General features: G+C 30.6%; 1 protein-coding gene across 1 annotated transcript; it reads left to right on the plus strand.

The window, feature by feature from the left end:
* The first annotated feature begins 12,062 nt into the window (after positions 1-12,062).
* Positions 12,063-14,835, plus strand: LOC126688081 (ubiquitin-conjugating enzyme E2 4). The gene is made up of 6 exons (XM_050382654.2): positions 12,063-12,259; positions 12,356-12,435; positions 13,044-13,158; positions 13,566-13,618; positions 13,709-13,837; positions 14,497-14,835. Exons 1-6 carry the CDS (start codon positions 12,216-12,218, stop codon positions 14,625-14,627), a joined length of 552 nt encoding a protein of 183 aa, XP_050238611.1. The 5' UTR covers positions 12,063-12,215; the 3' UTR covers positions 14,628-14,835.

Raw genomic sequence — 14,835 nt, forward strand, 5'->3', positions numbered from 1 at the left:
CACTTATAAAAACTTGTATCAATATAGCAAAATCATAAAAAAAAATAGCAAATTCATTGATTATAAAATATATCTTTGATTATAGTCAAAATGAATCCTACAGTTCTTGATACCAAAAGCCAGCCATGACTACGACGGCCATGATCAAGGTTTGTTATTGAATTTAATAATAAAATAACGAAGAAAAGAAAAAGGAGTAACGCAAATCATTTTCCATTTAGATGTGTGTAAAACTAAAATCTCCTTTATTTGAATTAATTTGCTTCCAAAATTGTATTCTTCAATCTGAATATTTGATAATAACGGTACATTATCTTCTCCATTTTTGCAGCAAACGACTAACACACAGTACTGCTAATAATTTAACCATTGTAAAAAAATTCTCGGCAAGTTTATGTTTTTTTAATGATCCATAGATCTTCAAAGAACCTCAATTCTATGTTTTCAGAATTTGTATTTGATTCACATTTATCTACCAAAACACCTTAATTTTTGTAAAAGAATTCTCAGCAAATTTACATTTTCATATTGGCTACACAATTATCAGGAATGAAACTGAAACTTAAATAATCAATAGCAGTTGTATCCTTGAAACTGAAATTGTACAATTATCGGCAATAAAGAACTGGAACTTGAATAATCAGGAAATTGTGAAATTGATAAAACACGTGTATTTTTAAAAATAGAGAGTTGGTTTGGCTCTCTACGTGTGGAGAGCCAAACTCACTCTTTATTTTTATTTTTAAAAATAAAGAGTTTGTTGGAGTGATATTTTGTGATTATATTCTTTAAAATAAAGAGTTTTAAATGTTTAAAGAGTCCCTTGGAGATGCTCTTATGCACATATGAGGCAAGATTTTCTATTGTTACACGTCTTGCTATATAGGGGCTTAGACTTTAATTTTTACAACGCGACGTTAAAGTCCAAGCCTCTATATAGGATTCTAGTTGGCACGTCATGTCATTGAAAATGATAAAAACGGCTTAAACAGAGACAATTAAGTAATTGAACAAAAATTAATGAACAATTGAGATACGAAGTAGAGTTAAGGCAGTTGGGAAGGACAAACAGTCGATGTAAATTACACATGTTAGGATATCCGCATGTAGAGGCGGATCCAGGGGAGTCGAGGAGGGTCAGCCAACCCTCCTCATCGGAAAAAAATAAGGTCTAGCAATACTAGGGGTAGTTTTTTTTTTAAGGGACGGTTATAACTGCCCATAAGAATGGAGGCGGTTTTTCTTATAATCGCCCCCTACAAGTAAGAATAGGTAGTCACCCTACGTAAGCTAGTTGTTGTGTTTGATTTTATAAATTGTAGAATGCGGAAATTTTGATCCTTTTGAATTGGAGTTCTGGTTTCACCCCTGTCCGGCTGTCCGCATGCCATCTCAGGGGTGTTTATTCAATTTGAACTAAATGTAAAAATTATTTTATTTTCTCTAAAATAGACCAAAACGATTTATAGAATGTAATTTTCTTTAGGAGATGATGATTTTAACTGCGGAATAACAATGATTAGCATTTACATCTTTGACTATGTTTGAAATATGTCCGATATAAAATAGTATTTCTTGTAGAATAACTATTTCTTATGTAATTATATAAAATTGTTAATTCACAATTTTATGGAGAAATTAACTATTTCACTTTTTATGAAATAATTATTTTCATGACCAAGCATAACCTTTGTTTTACGCTGTGTAACGATTGAATTTTTATATCTTAACTTTTTGAAATGTTAGATTTTAACAATAGAATCCATCATTTTTCTATCATAATGTCATATGTTATTACTCTCTTCGTCCGCAATTGATAGGCTGATTTGATTTTATTCACATTTTAAGAAATATAGTTATTTTAATTAACATTACTCTCTTTACGGTTCATAATATTTATCGCATTTAAGAATTGTTTTTGTCCATAATATTTGTCACATTAGAATTTTAAGAAAACATTAATTTTTTTAATTTATCCCTATTATTAAATTACTTAATAAGACTAAAAAGACTATTTAAACATAAAAATAATAGTAATTAATATAAAATTATTTAATAAAATTGTATATAAAATATAAAATAAGACATATTTATTACTTTCTTGATCTATGTGTAATGGTAAGTTACGATGAATATTATGGACCGGAATATATTACCCTTATTAAATAGGTGTTTTAAGATTCGAATTGAGCTAGACAATTGAACCAATTTGATCGCGAACCAAAGGTGAATATGGTCCGAGACACATGTATCATTTATTTAATACTCCCTCCGTTTTTTTAGTTGTCCATTTAGCCAATTTTATTTGTCTACAAATAGTTGTCCATTTAGAAATCCCATATGATATTAACTACTTATGTTCCAAATTTACCCATCCCTAATAAATGACTCTATGTTTTAATTTAAAAAGCATTTATTAACTAATAGGGTTATATTAGTATTTTTCTTTATAAGTTAAGACAAAATAAGCACTATCTTGGTATGTGCAATATTGGCTAAATGGACAACTAAAAAAGAACGGAGGTACTATGTATTTGAATGTCATCTTACGGGTGGGTACAAATGCAATTTGGATCGAATGGAAATATTATTATTTTCTCTTTAAATCGAATCAAAATAAATTTTCAATGATGTAATTTTTTTTCCAAATCAAATCAAATTAATAGGTTCTATTTGTACTAAAATTGAATTGATTTTTTTACGTATACAATCAAATCAAACTAAATTCATATATTAGATTTAATTACAAACTGGGTGAATCTATTATAGTTAATCAGTTTAAGAATTTAAGTTTAGGTTTGAATGGTTAATGTTTAGAATTAGAAATTTTAAAAACTGCGGTTAACTAGATAATTGGTTTATAGATAATTGGGTTAATTACATATAAAATCATGACCTTTGCACCAAGTTTCAAAAATAACATTACCTTTAAAACGTGTCAATTATAGACACACCTTTCATTTTTTTTCAATTTCATCATGAACATATTTTTTGGTGAAATTTTACTGACTTGGACAGCCGATGGGTGTGCCACGTGTCATGCCACGTCAGCAAAAATGCCACTAAAAATCGCCGATGTTATTTTTGAAAAAAAAATGAAAGGTGGTGTCTATAATTGACATGTTTTAAAGGTTATGTTATTTTTGAAACTTGGCGCAAAGGTCATGATTTTATATGTAATTAACTCTAGATAATTTATATGTTTTTTAGATGTTATACATATATATAATATGTTTAAAGTGAAATGTTTTCTAATTTATATTATTTATTAGAAAATAGAAAAGAACTATAGTTCTCTATTAGACCGCTTAAAATTTAATTCTATAATTTTTTTTATTTTTATTTTTCATGATTATATAATTAAAATTAAAAAATTAATAAAAAAATCATTATAATTAAATAATATGGTTAAATAATTAATTATTTTTAGTTTTTAATTTTAAAGGTGTAATATTAACCAGTCCATTTGCATCCCTGATAGGCTGATACGAGAGCTGGCAATTCGTGTCACCATGTCATAAACGTGTCGTGTACCCATTTAGAGATAGATAAATTATCTCAACCCGAATCTGACCCACCTGAACCTGACCCGTTTATAAAATGGGTTAACACGTGTTGAACTGTTTAACCCGTTTATCAAAATAGGTCATAATATATCACATGGTTAGCCTGTTTAACATGTTTACTAATAATTTATTTAACCCATTTAACATATTTTTTAATTAAATGAGTATAAATAAACAACAAATCTCTAAATAACTACAAATCTTAATATAATAAACAAAGAATAATAAATTATATGCATTATGTGAATATATTTTGTCAAATATATAATCTAATTAATTAAATAAATTAATAAATAGATTTAAGCGTGTCTTAGATGGGTTAGGCAGGTTTAACCTGTTTAAATCGTTATTTAACCGTGTCATAAACGGGTTGACCCGTTCATGATCCAAACTCAACCATAATTTGCTTAACTCCGTGTCGTGTTAACGGATCGTGTAGGAAATTTCCAGCCCTAGCTGATACCATCAAATGCTCTAATAATCACCCATGACCCCTGATTTTTAGGGGTCCGATCACCAAATTCCATGATATTTAAAAACGATCATTAAACTCTCTAATTTTTGTGGCGGCGCTCACTAAACCCCCTAAGCCTAAAAATTGCCGATATTTTTGAAAAACGATGACGTGGCAGCGACATTTTAATGTCAGACCTAACAAAAATTTGTCCTCGTGTCAGGTCAGTTGGCACTTCACCACAAACCTCAAAATACTCCAAAATTCAATTAAAAAAAATCAAAAAATACCTAACCCAATCAAAACCAACCCAATTAAATTTAACCCAACCACTCAACCCCTAACCGCCGGCCACCGCCGACACCATTTTACAGCCACCACCACCGCCACTTTTCGGCCACCACCATTAGCCCATCGCCGTCTCAACGGCCGAAATTTTTTTCTGACCGTCTTCTTCGTTAATGTCTGTTCGTCATAGAGAGCATACCCATTTAAATCTGTTCTTGATGAAGAACATATATGGATCTGTTCTTCATAAAGAAGAACAGACACAGAAACGGGTTTGTTATTCTTGATGAAGAACATACGATATGTTCTTCTTGACGAAGAAAAGACGATATGTTCTTCTTGACAAAGAACATACGATCAGTTCTCCATCAAGAAAAACAAATTCAGATGGGTCTGTTTTTTTTGATGAAGTACAAATCCAGATATGTTCTTCATCAAGTACAGACCTAGATGGATCTGAAGAACATATTTAAAAAGATGGCAGGAAAAAAATCTCGACCGTGGAGGCGGTGGTGGACAGAGGCCGGCGGCGGCGGTTAGGTGTGGAATGGTTGGTTTAGATTTAATTAGGTTGAATTTGATTAGGTTGGGTGTTTTAATATATTTTTTTAATTGATTGTTTATGGTATTTTTGGTTTTGTAGATTAGTGATGAGGTGTCAGCTGACACCTGATAAGGGGTCAGATTTTTGTTGGCTCTTTAATTAATAAATTGCTGCCACATCACCTTTTTAAAAAAAAGTTGCCGATTTTCACTCTCAGAGGGTTTAGTGAGTGCCATGCCGCCACAAAAATAAGAGGGTTTAGTTATCGTTTTTAAAAATTATGTGGTTTAATGATCGACCCTAAAAGTTAAGGATCATGGATGAGTATTAGCCTAGCAAATGGGTCACCTTTGAGCCTTTTACCCTTGGCAAAATGGTAATAACATCTACCAATAGATTAATCAATCACATCAATATTATTGTTTTGGTAGAATAAATTAAATATCCATGGCCTGTCTATTCTTAATTCTAAATTCTAATCAATCATCATGTCGACATAGCCACTACACTAAAAGATTTCTTACAGGGAACCTAATAATTAGAGGATTAATTTGATTGGTATGTATCATGTATGTGTTTGATGGTGATATATAAGGCCATGAATTAGGCTAAACTCGTACTATTAAGTATTAACTTTTCTTTTAGCAATCCTTATTAATTGTTTATTTTGATAACTCCATGAATTTTTTATTTTATATATTCATTGATCCTTTTATAATACGATTTTTTACTTGATAGAGGCATACATGATCATGTTTAAATAATTTATTTAATATTAGTTTTAAATAATAATCATTTGATATCATACTCAAATTCAGCTGATAAAAAAAATCTACGGATTTATAAAATAACTATAGAGATTTTTTAAAATAAAAAATTGATAAAAATAATAATAGAAAAAACTAATAATACGAGACTTTTAACAAGTTTAGCTAATAAATTATTATCAAGTTGCAATAGAAATCAAATACAAGCAAATAAATGGATTAAGGCAAAATTCATATTATGGCTATATACTCTACGTATTTTAATTAATTGGTATTTTTTTTCTCGTTTGAGATTCTGAGTTCTCAAACATGGAATTTTTTGTCAAATGGACCTTTTTTCATAGACCGTCGACATACTAAGTATTTCGATGATCTAATTAGAAGTGTGTTAAATCAAATATTCAACCCCAACAAAACTTTATTTACCGGTACGAGTCAAGACGACACCTTTAATCGGATCTAAAACTACTTTTTTTTGATTAATTGTTATTTATATCTTTAGTTGTTTCTCATTATTTGTTAGACTACCATTTAAAATACCACATATTTAAATCTTTGTATATACATTTTACTATTTTATAAATTCTAACTTATACATAAACACAAGCAAATATGATATAAAGAATGTTAAATGTTATAAAAATTCACCGATTTTACACGTTTTTTCAATTTAATTTGTCATCAATTTTTTTTTTTTAATTCCATACGTTGACGTGATATTAATTGGTTAAAACTGACCTCCACCTCAATAAATTACATCAATAAATGAGTGTCATCTCAGTACTATGTATGGATTTAGAAAAAACTGAAAGTTTGTGTATTTTATGAAAATTGTAAAAAATTGTGATTAAATTGATAAAACGTGTAAAGTTAGTAAATTTTTATGAAAGATAGGAGAAATAATGAGGTGGGATGATCGATGAGATTTAATAATTTGGTAGCAAAACTGTTAGGCATGTTTTTTTTTTTTATTATTTTTTTTATCAAAGGTGGGAATCGACTCTTTCGAGTCTCATTTGTTAGTTGTTAGTTACCGAGGCGTGGTTCGAACCCACAACCTCTTGATGCACTTAGAGGTGCCTTAGCCATTCAAGCTAGGCCCACATTGGCGTTAGGCATGTGATATGTCCAAAAATTAAAGTTTAAGTTAGATGCTAAAGATTGCGTGCTGCTTTCTTATAATAATACATTTAACAAATTGGTCCAAATGTATCACATCTTTTTACAATTTAACCCTTGCCTTCCTTACCTTTTGGCGTACAGAATATCATAACAAGTGATTTATAATTAATATCAATTTTTCTCTCTATATCTATCTAAAAATAAAGGGAACTTTTTATTGAAGGCATTTTTTAACCAAACTTATACTAAATTGCAAAAAATTACCATGAATTGATTATAGGAATTTTCAGCTTTATTGATATTTATTTAGAATTCGTGCATTTTAAATTCTAATTTTTCGATAGTTAATGAATTGTACGACTAAAATCTCATGAGGTATTTATGAAGACATTTGACAACTAAAATTACTTTCAAGAATGTTCTTTCTAACATGTTGACAAAATCTTTAATAAAAAAGCTCATAGATTTAGCTCAAGCTATGAAATTTAGCAATGTCAAAGGATTCTGATATTAGCTTTTTTGAGCTCTTATATCCTTTTTCATGCTAACATATCTTATATTTTTGTTAAAAAAAAGGCTTATGTATTTTTTTAATTCAAATTTTTGTATATCATCAAAAATTTTAATTTTTTACAGGTATGTCAAATTTAAAAGTTTCTTTAATCCAATTTATATTTTTTTATCATTTGAAACCAAACGTTTATATTAACTATTTTTAGATGTTAGAAATTGGTCGTAATTGATAAAAAACACAAAAATTTGGATTTGAAAAGTGAAATTCAAAGTTTTAGTTATAATTATAAAAAAAAATTAATTGGATATATTTATAAAAATTAAAAGATTTGGTCGAAATTGATAAAAAAAAATATAAAAGTTTAGATTTAAAAACAATAACTTTTTTTTCTCTAAAATTGTTTTTCTCTCTTGAATTTCATATGATGTGTGTTTAGTAGGATTAAAAAATAATAATCAGGTATACATCACTATTATGGAAGTCGACAAAAGTAAAATTTTGTTAACAAGGGATAATTTATTTTTTTATAAAGTTAAAAATGAAGTCTTTTTCACAAACGCTATTGTCTCTCTAATTATTAAAAAAAATTGAAAATTAGTTATATTCTAGTTATAAAATTAAAGTTTAAATACCGTAATAGGAGAAAGCAAAAAATTCATGTCCTATTAATGAAAATTTTTCAGAAACAAATCATAGCCTGCCTCCCCCATAAAAAGCTAATTGCAAGTACATCAGGAATTATATTTGTAAGCTTATAACAAAATTTGCTATAACAAAAAGGTTATGTTAAATCGAGGCGCATGTGAAATGTGAACTAGTAAAATACTCATTTGACTTCAGTAATCGCAAATGCGAATTGTATTTATATACGATCAGTTAAATATAATAGAGTTGACCTCCTACAAAACGCTTATACAGCTCGAGTGAAAACTAATTTGAATATAAAAATTTAAATGTGTCGTTTCATAGATGAGACCGTTTAAGACACACACACCCATATATATATATATATATATATATATATATATATATGCACAATTATGCTTTTAAAATCATTTAAATGATTTTAAAAGCATAATTGAATGTAATAACCCAGAAATTTAAGAGTTAAAATATAGCCACGTGTCTAATATTTTATTAGGCGGGAGTAGGTAAATTAAATTTAAAGATAAATTTAATTTACAAGCGTCCCTAAATTTTAATATGGCTATAGGATTAAGAATTTAAATTTTTAGAATTTAAATTTGAATAGTTATATAGTTAACGGTGATAATATGGATTTATGAATTGGGTGCAGAATAATTCATAAGTCCTTAGCGAATATTTTTGGTGCCAATATTCGCGAAATATTTTAAAAAGGTTATCGTGAAAATTTGATAAAATTTGGAAGCAGAAATTTTATCAAGTGCAGTCAATGCGGACTTAATAAATCGAAAATGATTTATTAAGAACAAAATATAAGTCGGATGGGAATAAAAATAATATTTTTATTCTTTTTATATTTTATTTGATTTTTGGTAAAATTTTCATGAAATTTGGAAATCGTTTTCGTTTAGACTATGGACGACTAATTAGAAAGCTAGTATTAAAATGGACATTTAGCCATTTAGTATAAATTTGATTCAAATGAATCAAATGAGGCACAGCACCTCATTTCTTTTCCTTTTCAAAAGGAAAAAGAGCTTTTGCTCTCTGAAACGAAACCGAAGCTAGGGTTTCGCGCCGCTCCGACGATTTCTCGATTCTAACTCAATTTCTTCAAAGATTACTCACGTAATCGAGGTATTATACCCGTATTAAACGTTTATTTCGATTTATTTCGAATATAAACTCGTTTATAAACGGTTACCGTATCGAATTATCGTTTTAAACGTCCGTATTGATTTTGGATTGTGTATACGTGATTTTGGATGTTATTTGGACGTTTTAAGCAGGACGGGAGGTCCCGGAAATTTGTTTCCGGGGCTGTGCGACCGCACAGTTTGTACTGTGCGACCGCACAGTACTGCTGTGCGGGCGCACAGCAACCCCGACGGGTTGTCGGGGTTCGTTTCTTTCAGGCTTTTCGGGGGACTTTCCGGAGGCGATTCCGACGTGCTTTCGCCTAATAACCCGAGTTGTTTTCCAACCGAACCTAAAACATTTTTAATAAATGTTTTTAAACCAAAGTTAGATATTTTAAAATGATAACTTGTGATAGAAGAAAGTGAAAAGGTTTTATATACTAAACCTAAAGACTTTTAAAAGGAGATTTTAAAAGTAAAATAAAACGTTTATAACGGACTTTAAAAGAGTTAAAGTCAACGTTTAAACGGTTTTAAAGATTTAGCAATTGAGTTGCTAAATATTTGGTATATGACCGAGAATTATTTTGACAATTAGGTCTATACTATAAATGGTTTTTTTAGGTATTGTGATACCTAAAATAACTTCTAGAGAGAAGTTAGAACGTTTTCTCAAAACGAGAATTTATAATATGGTTTTAAAAAGAAAAGAGACCATAAGTGTTACGTGTTATATGATTATATGTTTGACCTAGATCTGGGTTTAAGGACCTAGAAATTTTATAGGAAACATATATTGATGTATTTTATCCTGTTTACTTTGTGTGTTTAGTCCGACCAGCTAGCGAGCAGTCTGACCACAACCACAGGATTAAGTTCCAGACCTAGCGGTGTTTGTGAGTTCATTTGTTTACTTTTGAATATTAGTATTCAATTGTTTTAACTCCATAAATCGCACTAAGTATGAAACTTAGCCAAGGAAGATCCACTGAAACGAGCTATCTATTGGGCAACAATAGGACTGTGTGATCACCGGTGTTAATGAACTAGATGAGAGGTAAATATTATAAGCATACATATTGAGATTAGGTTTTAAGCCAGATGCTTGCTAAGCGGCTTAAACCTAATGGGTAGTCCTGAGGTGGCAGTGATTTAAGTTCCGGCCCAGCAACCCTATACAGAGTCAAGATGGCTGTGATACATATGTATACAGCACATCCTGTATTAAACAAGAGTTGTGCATATGCATTATATATGATAGCACTATAACGTAACAGGATTAGGGTTTCATTTGGATCGAGAACTGGTAATATTTTTATATACCGATATTCTGTCTATACGTGATTTTGGTATTTAACTGTAAACCTATCTACTCACTCAGAAATATTTATATTTCTGACCCCGTTGTTGTTTATCACTTTTCAGGTACCTAGCTACCGGGTCTGGTCGAGCTTCCACCCTTTTCCATCAGGGAAGCTTATCTTGTTGTTATTAATTAACACTTTAAACTCTTAGATGCTGCAATAGTGTATATATGTTTGATATGCCTGTGGCCACGTCATGGTTCCTCTGTCTATATACTCTGATAGGAACCTGACTTTGTCTAGCTCTAATAAGTGGCTACTTAATAGGCATATGGTGTTTCATGGTGTCCCCTACGGGTGGGTCAAGTTTCGTGTCTTTGGTCTGCAAAGACACTGTGTGTAGTTCTAGCTGGCCTTACGTTTGTGTGCTTGCTGTGCATGTTTTTAAATATGTTTGATACAACGCTTTGAAAAGAAAAGTGTTCGATATATTTCATTAAACATATTGTTCGGGTGCGCGGTTTGAAACAGGGCTGCCTGCGAGGCAAGGCACGTGAGTCAAGTCCCTGTACCACCGCACCGGTTTTCAGAAATGCGTGTGGGGCAGAATAACTAGGGTTATTCAACCAGCATTTCTGAAAACGCGATTTCGCCTATATGAATATTTTTCAGAATGTGTTTTCCACGTTAAACGGAAAAATGTTTTAACGGTGTTTTCTGAAAACGGGTCGTACGCGAGGTACGATCTAGATTTATATATATTTATATTTAGGAGGCGAAAAATTTATAGAGGTTTTAGGCTTGCTACGGGTTTCGTAACAACCATTTCCATTTCCTAGCGCCGGTCTCGGCTCGAGTTTCGAGGCGGAAATCGGATCGTGACAATTAAGTAAAAGAAATGTTATTTTGCAGGAATTACCAATGGTGAAATTAATTAATAAAATGTGGCTATTTATTGGAAGCGGGGTCCACTTAATGGTAGGAACATTGATAATGCTTGAAATTTTGGGGAGTTGATTAAGAAATGTCAGTATGTCCAAGGAGGAAGAATCTTTGATGCTTAAAAAATATAAATTGCAAATTATATATTAGAAAAATCTAATACAAATAACAAAATCATTATTAAAATACACTGCAGGCAATCAATCTTGGATTAAATTATTGTATAGCTTTCAGGAAACAATTTTATAATATTGAGTGCATAAGATAACAAAATTAAAGACAGAAGTCATCATTAAGGATAATGCAACTATTTTCTAATATAGATGTGTTATTAAAATTAAAATAAATAAATTTTTAAAACTCCTCAAATCTATCATAATTTACACTTTGATTTATGTAATTTAAAAATCAAACGATTTAATTTTTTATTTTTTATTTTATCAACAATTTAGTCCATCCATTTATTTTTAGTATTAGTCAACCAAGTTAAAAGACTTGGTGGTAGATTAATTTCAAAATTGAGTGACAAAATTATAGACAAAAATAAAAGTGGAAGGACAAATTGTGTTTTTTTTAATCAATTTTTTTTACGTTATTTGACTCAGTTGACTAACAATAAAAATGAATGCAAAGACTAAATCGCTGATGGAAATAAAAGTGAGGGATAAAATCGTTTGATTTCAAACTAGAGGGACCAAACTATAAATTATGATATATATAGGAACTTGGTAGTAATTTGCTCATAAATAAAAATGTCGGTATTCATATTTCCATAATGCACCTTATTACTAGTTTATGTCCATACACTAACAGTTGCTTCTCTCAGTTGCACAAGAAAACTAAAAAAATTGTCCTTTTTTTCAGTCTCTCTTTAATTCTGTGAAAAAAAAGAAAAAAAACTTTGAACAAGGAAAATTAATCAATTTAATCATGTCTTCCCCAAGCAAACGCAGAGAGATGGACTTGATGAAGCTGTTAATCTTCTTATTCCTATTTTTTTTAACTTTTTTTTTTGTTTCTGTTTATCTTGTTTTTTGTTTTATTTTCAAGATATAAATATTTTGTTTCAGGATGATGAGTGACTACAAAGTTGAGATGATCAACGATGGCATGCAAGAGTTCTATGTTCATTTCCATGGGCCTAATGAGAGTATTAATCATTATCTTCCTTCATTTTTTTTTAAATTTTTCTGCAGATTTTTGTTTAATTTTCTTAATCAATTTTAGTTTCTTTTAAATTGAATCAACTCTTAATTTCTGTTTTTTTTTTCTGGATTTTTTCCACTTGATTTCATATTCTTTGAGGCTTTAATTAACAGGATTTAGTTATCATTAATGTCAAATAGCTTAATTTTCTAGTTAGTTTGAATTTTAATTTTGATTCTTATTTATTTATGCAATTTCTAGTTAAAGAAGTTCATCTTCAATAAGCTGTTGTTTTTCTGTTGAATTTACTGTGTTTTTCTTTTGAATTTATTGTTGGCTTTTGGTAGCATGGATACGGACACGAGGAAACGGGCCTCTCGGACACAGACTCGGCCAAACGGTGTTATTTTTTAGGTTTTTCGATATAAAAAATTCGTGTCCGAAACGTCGAGTGTCTGAAAGTTTCCGAAACGGGACAAGTTGATTGAATGGAGTATCCGTGCTACCTAACTTAACAACTTTGCTAGCACATTATTATTGGATATATATGCAGAAATGAGTGTTTTTTTTTTGTAGTTTTATGATCATCCTTGTTGTGATGAATTGTGGTAGGTCCTTATCAGGGAGGTGTGTGGAGGATAAGAGTTGAGCTGCCAGATGCTTATCCTTATAAATCTCCCTCAATTGGCTTTCTTAACAGGATCTACCACCCAAATGTTGATGAAATGTGAGTAATTTAATGTTGAAACACTACTAGTTGATTTTCAAATTATGTATTTCATAAACGGTTAAATGCAAATTAAATAATGAACTTTAGCGTCTTCTGCGATTACAACACATATTTCAAATCTTGTTACCAATGTCAGACAGGAACTACCATTCTTTTATAATTCGGAGAGCTATTTTCTGATGGAAAAAATGCTAATGTTGACACTACAATATGCATTGTTCCGACGTCTACATCAGCATTTTTTAATCGAAAAATTATTCGGTGTCCCGAACTATAAAAAATTCGTGTTGTAGTTGCATAACATTTGCAATTAACCCTTTAAATTATGTATTGTGTTAACATGTTTTTAATTTTTGGTGTTTAAGGAGTAATGACTTCTTCTTTGATGTAAAAATTATTTTCAGGTCTGGCTCAGTTTGTTTAGATGTTATCAATCAGACATGGAGTCCTATGTTCGGTAAATATTTTTCCGTTATGCTTTTTCGAGATGACCATTGAAGTTGCAAAGTGTACAATGCCTTACTATTTGATGCACATGCTTGTGCAGATTTGGTGAATGTGTTTGAAGTATTTCTACCACAGCTTCTTCTGTATCCTAACCCATCAGACCCATTAAATGGGGAGGCTGCAGCTCTGATGATGCGTGACCGCCCTGCTTATGAAAAACGAGTTAAAGGTAGTATTCCTTTTTCTGAGTTATCGATTTTAGATTAGGAATTCCACCTTATGCAAATTTTTCAGTTTCATTTTAACTGATTCAGTACCTGTAATGTATGCACGAGTTTTCAATGATCCTCTTCATCATTCTCAAGGAGCATCCTCCTTAAGCATAATTAGAAGAAATGAATCTAATGTTTAGCAGCTAGATTTAGTAACCATTGCTTGTTTGGCGATCAGGTTAAGCTTATAACTAGGTTGCATTCCCAAACTCTTGTCTTGAGTGCTCTACTAAATAAAAAGGTATTTACATCTCCAAGTGCCTAATGTTCCCGGTAACTATAAGATAAAAAAAAAACAGTTGATATTACGATCATGTTTCATGCTATCTTATAGGCTGCATGTTTTTTCTTCCATGAAGCAGCTTTATATTATAAATGTGCACTAGTGAACTTATAATAATATTATTAGGTATTGATATCAGACGTGGTGCTATCCCATTCAATGCTTAGCCGTTGGTAATCTTGTTAACGATACAATTATATGGCAGAAGAAGTATTGATATCAATAAGGCTTCACTGGGATATGAAACTCATTTTCCGTTGTCATTAACTAACATTTTAAAGTAATTTTATTTCCAAATGTTATTAATGGTCCTGATTTAATTGGCTTAACCAGAATACTGTGAGAAATATGCAAAGCCACAGGACATAGGAGCTGGCCCTGAAGAAAAGTCCAGTGACGAGGAGGTGAGTGACGACGAGTATGCCTCTCAAGACGAGGAAATGGCAGGCCAGGCAGATCCGTAACGGTCCATACCTTATCTTCCGAAAATGTTCAGTAAATTATGTTCTTTCACTGCAAGCAAAGGAAAAAATTTCCTAGCTTGCTTGTAGTTTCCTCTGTAAATAAATGTATCATTGCTTTGTGTTATTTGACATTAATCTGTGTATTGGGGTTTAGCATTGATCTGATGCTAACTTGTATAATTCTCTGTATGGTATTTATTTATTTTTA

The sequence above is a fragment of the Mercurialis annua genome, linkage group LG6 (assembly GCF_937616625.2).
Source record: "Mercurialis annua linkage group LG6, ddMerAnnu1.2, whole genome shotgun sequence".
Classification (NCBI taxonomy): Eukaryota; Viridiplantae; Streptophyta; class Magnoliopsida; order Malpighiales; family Euphorbiaceae; genus Mercurialis; species Mercurialis annua.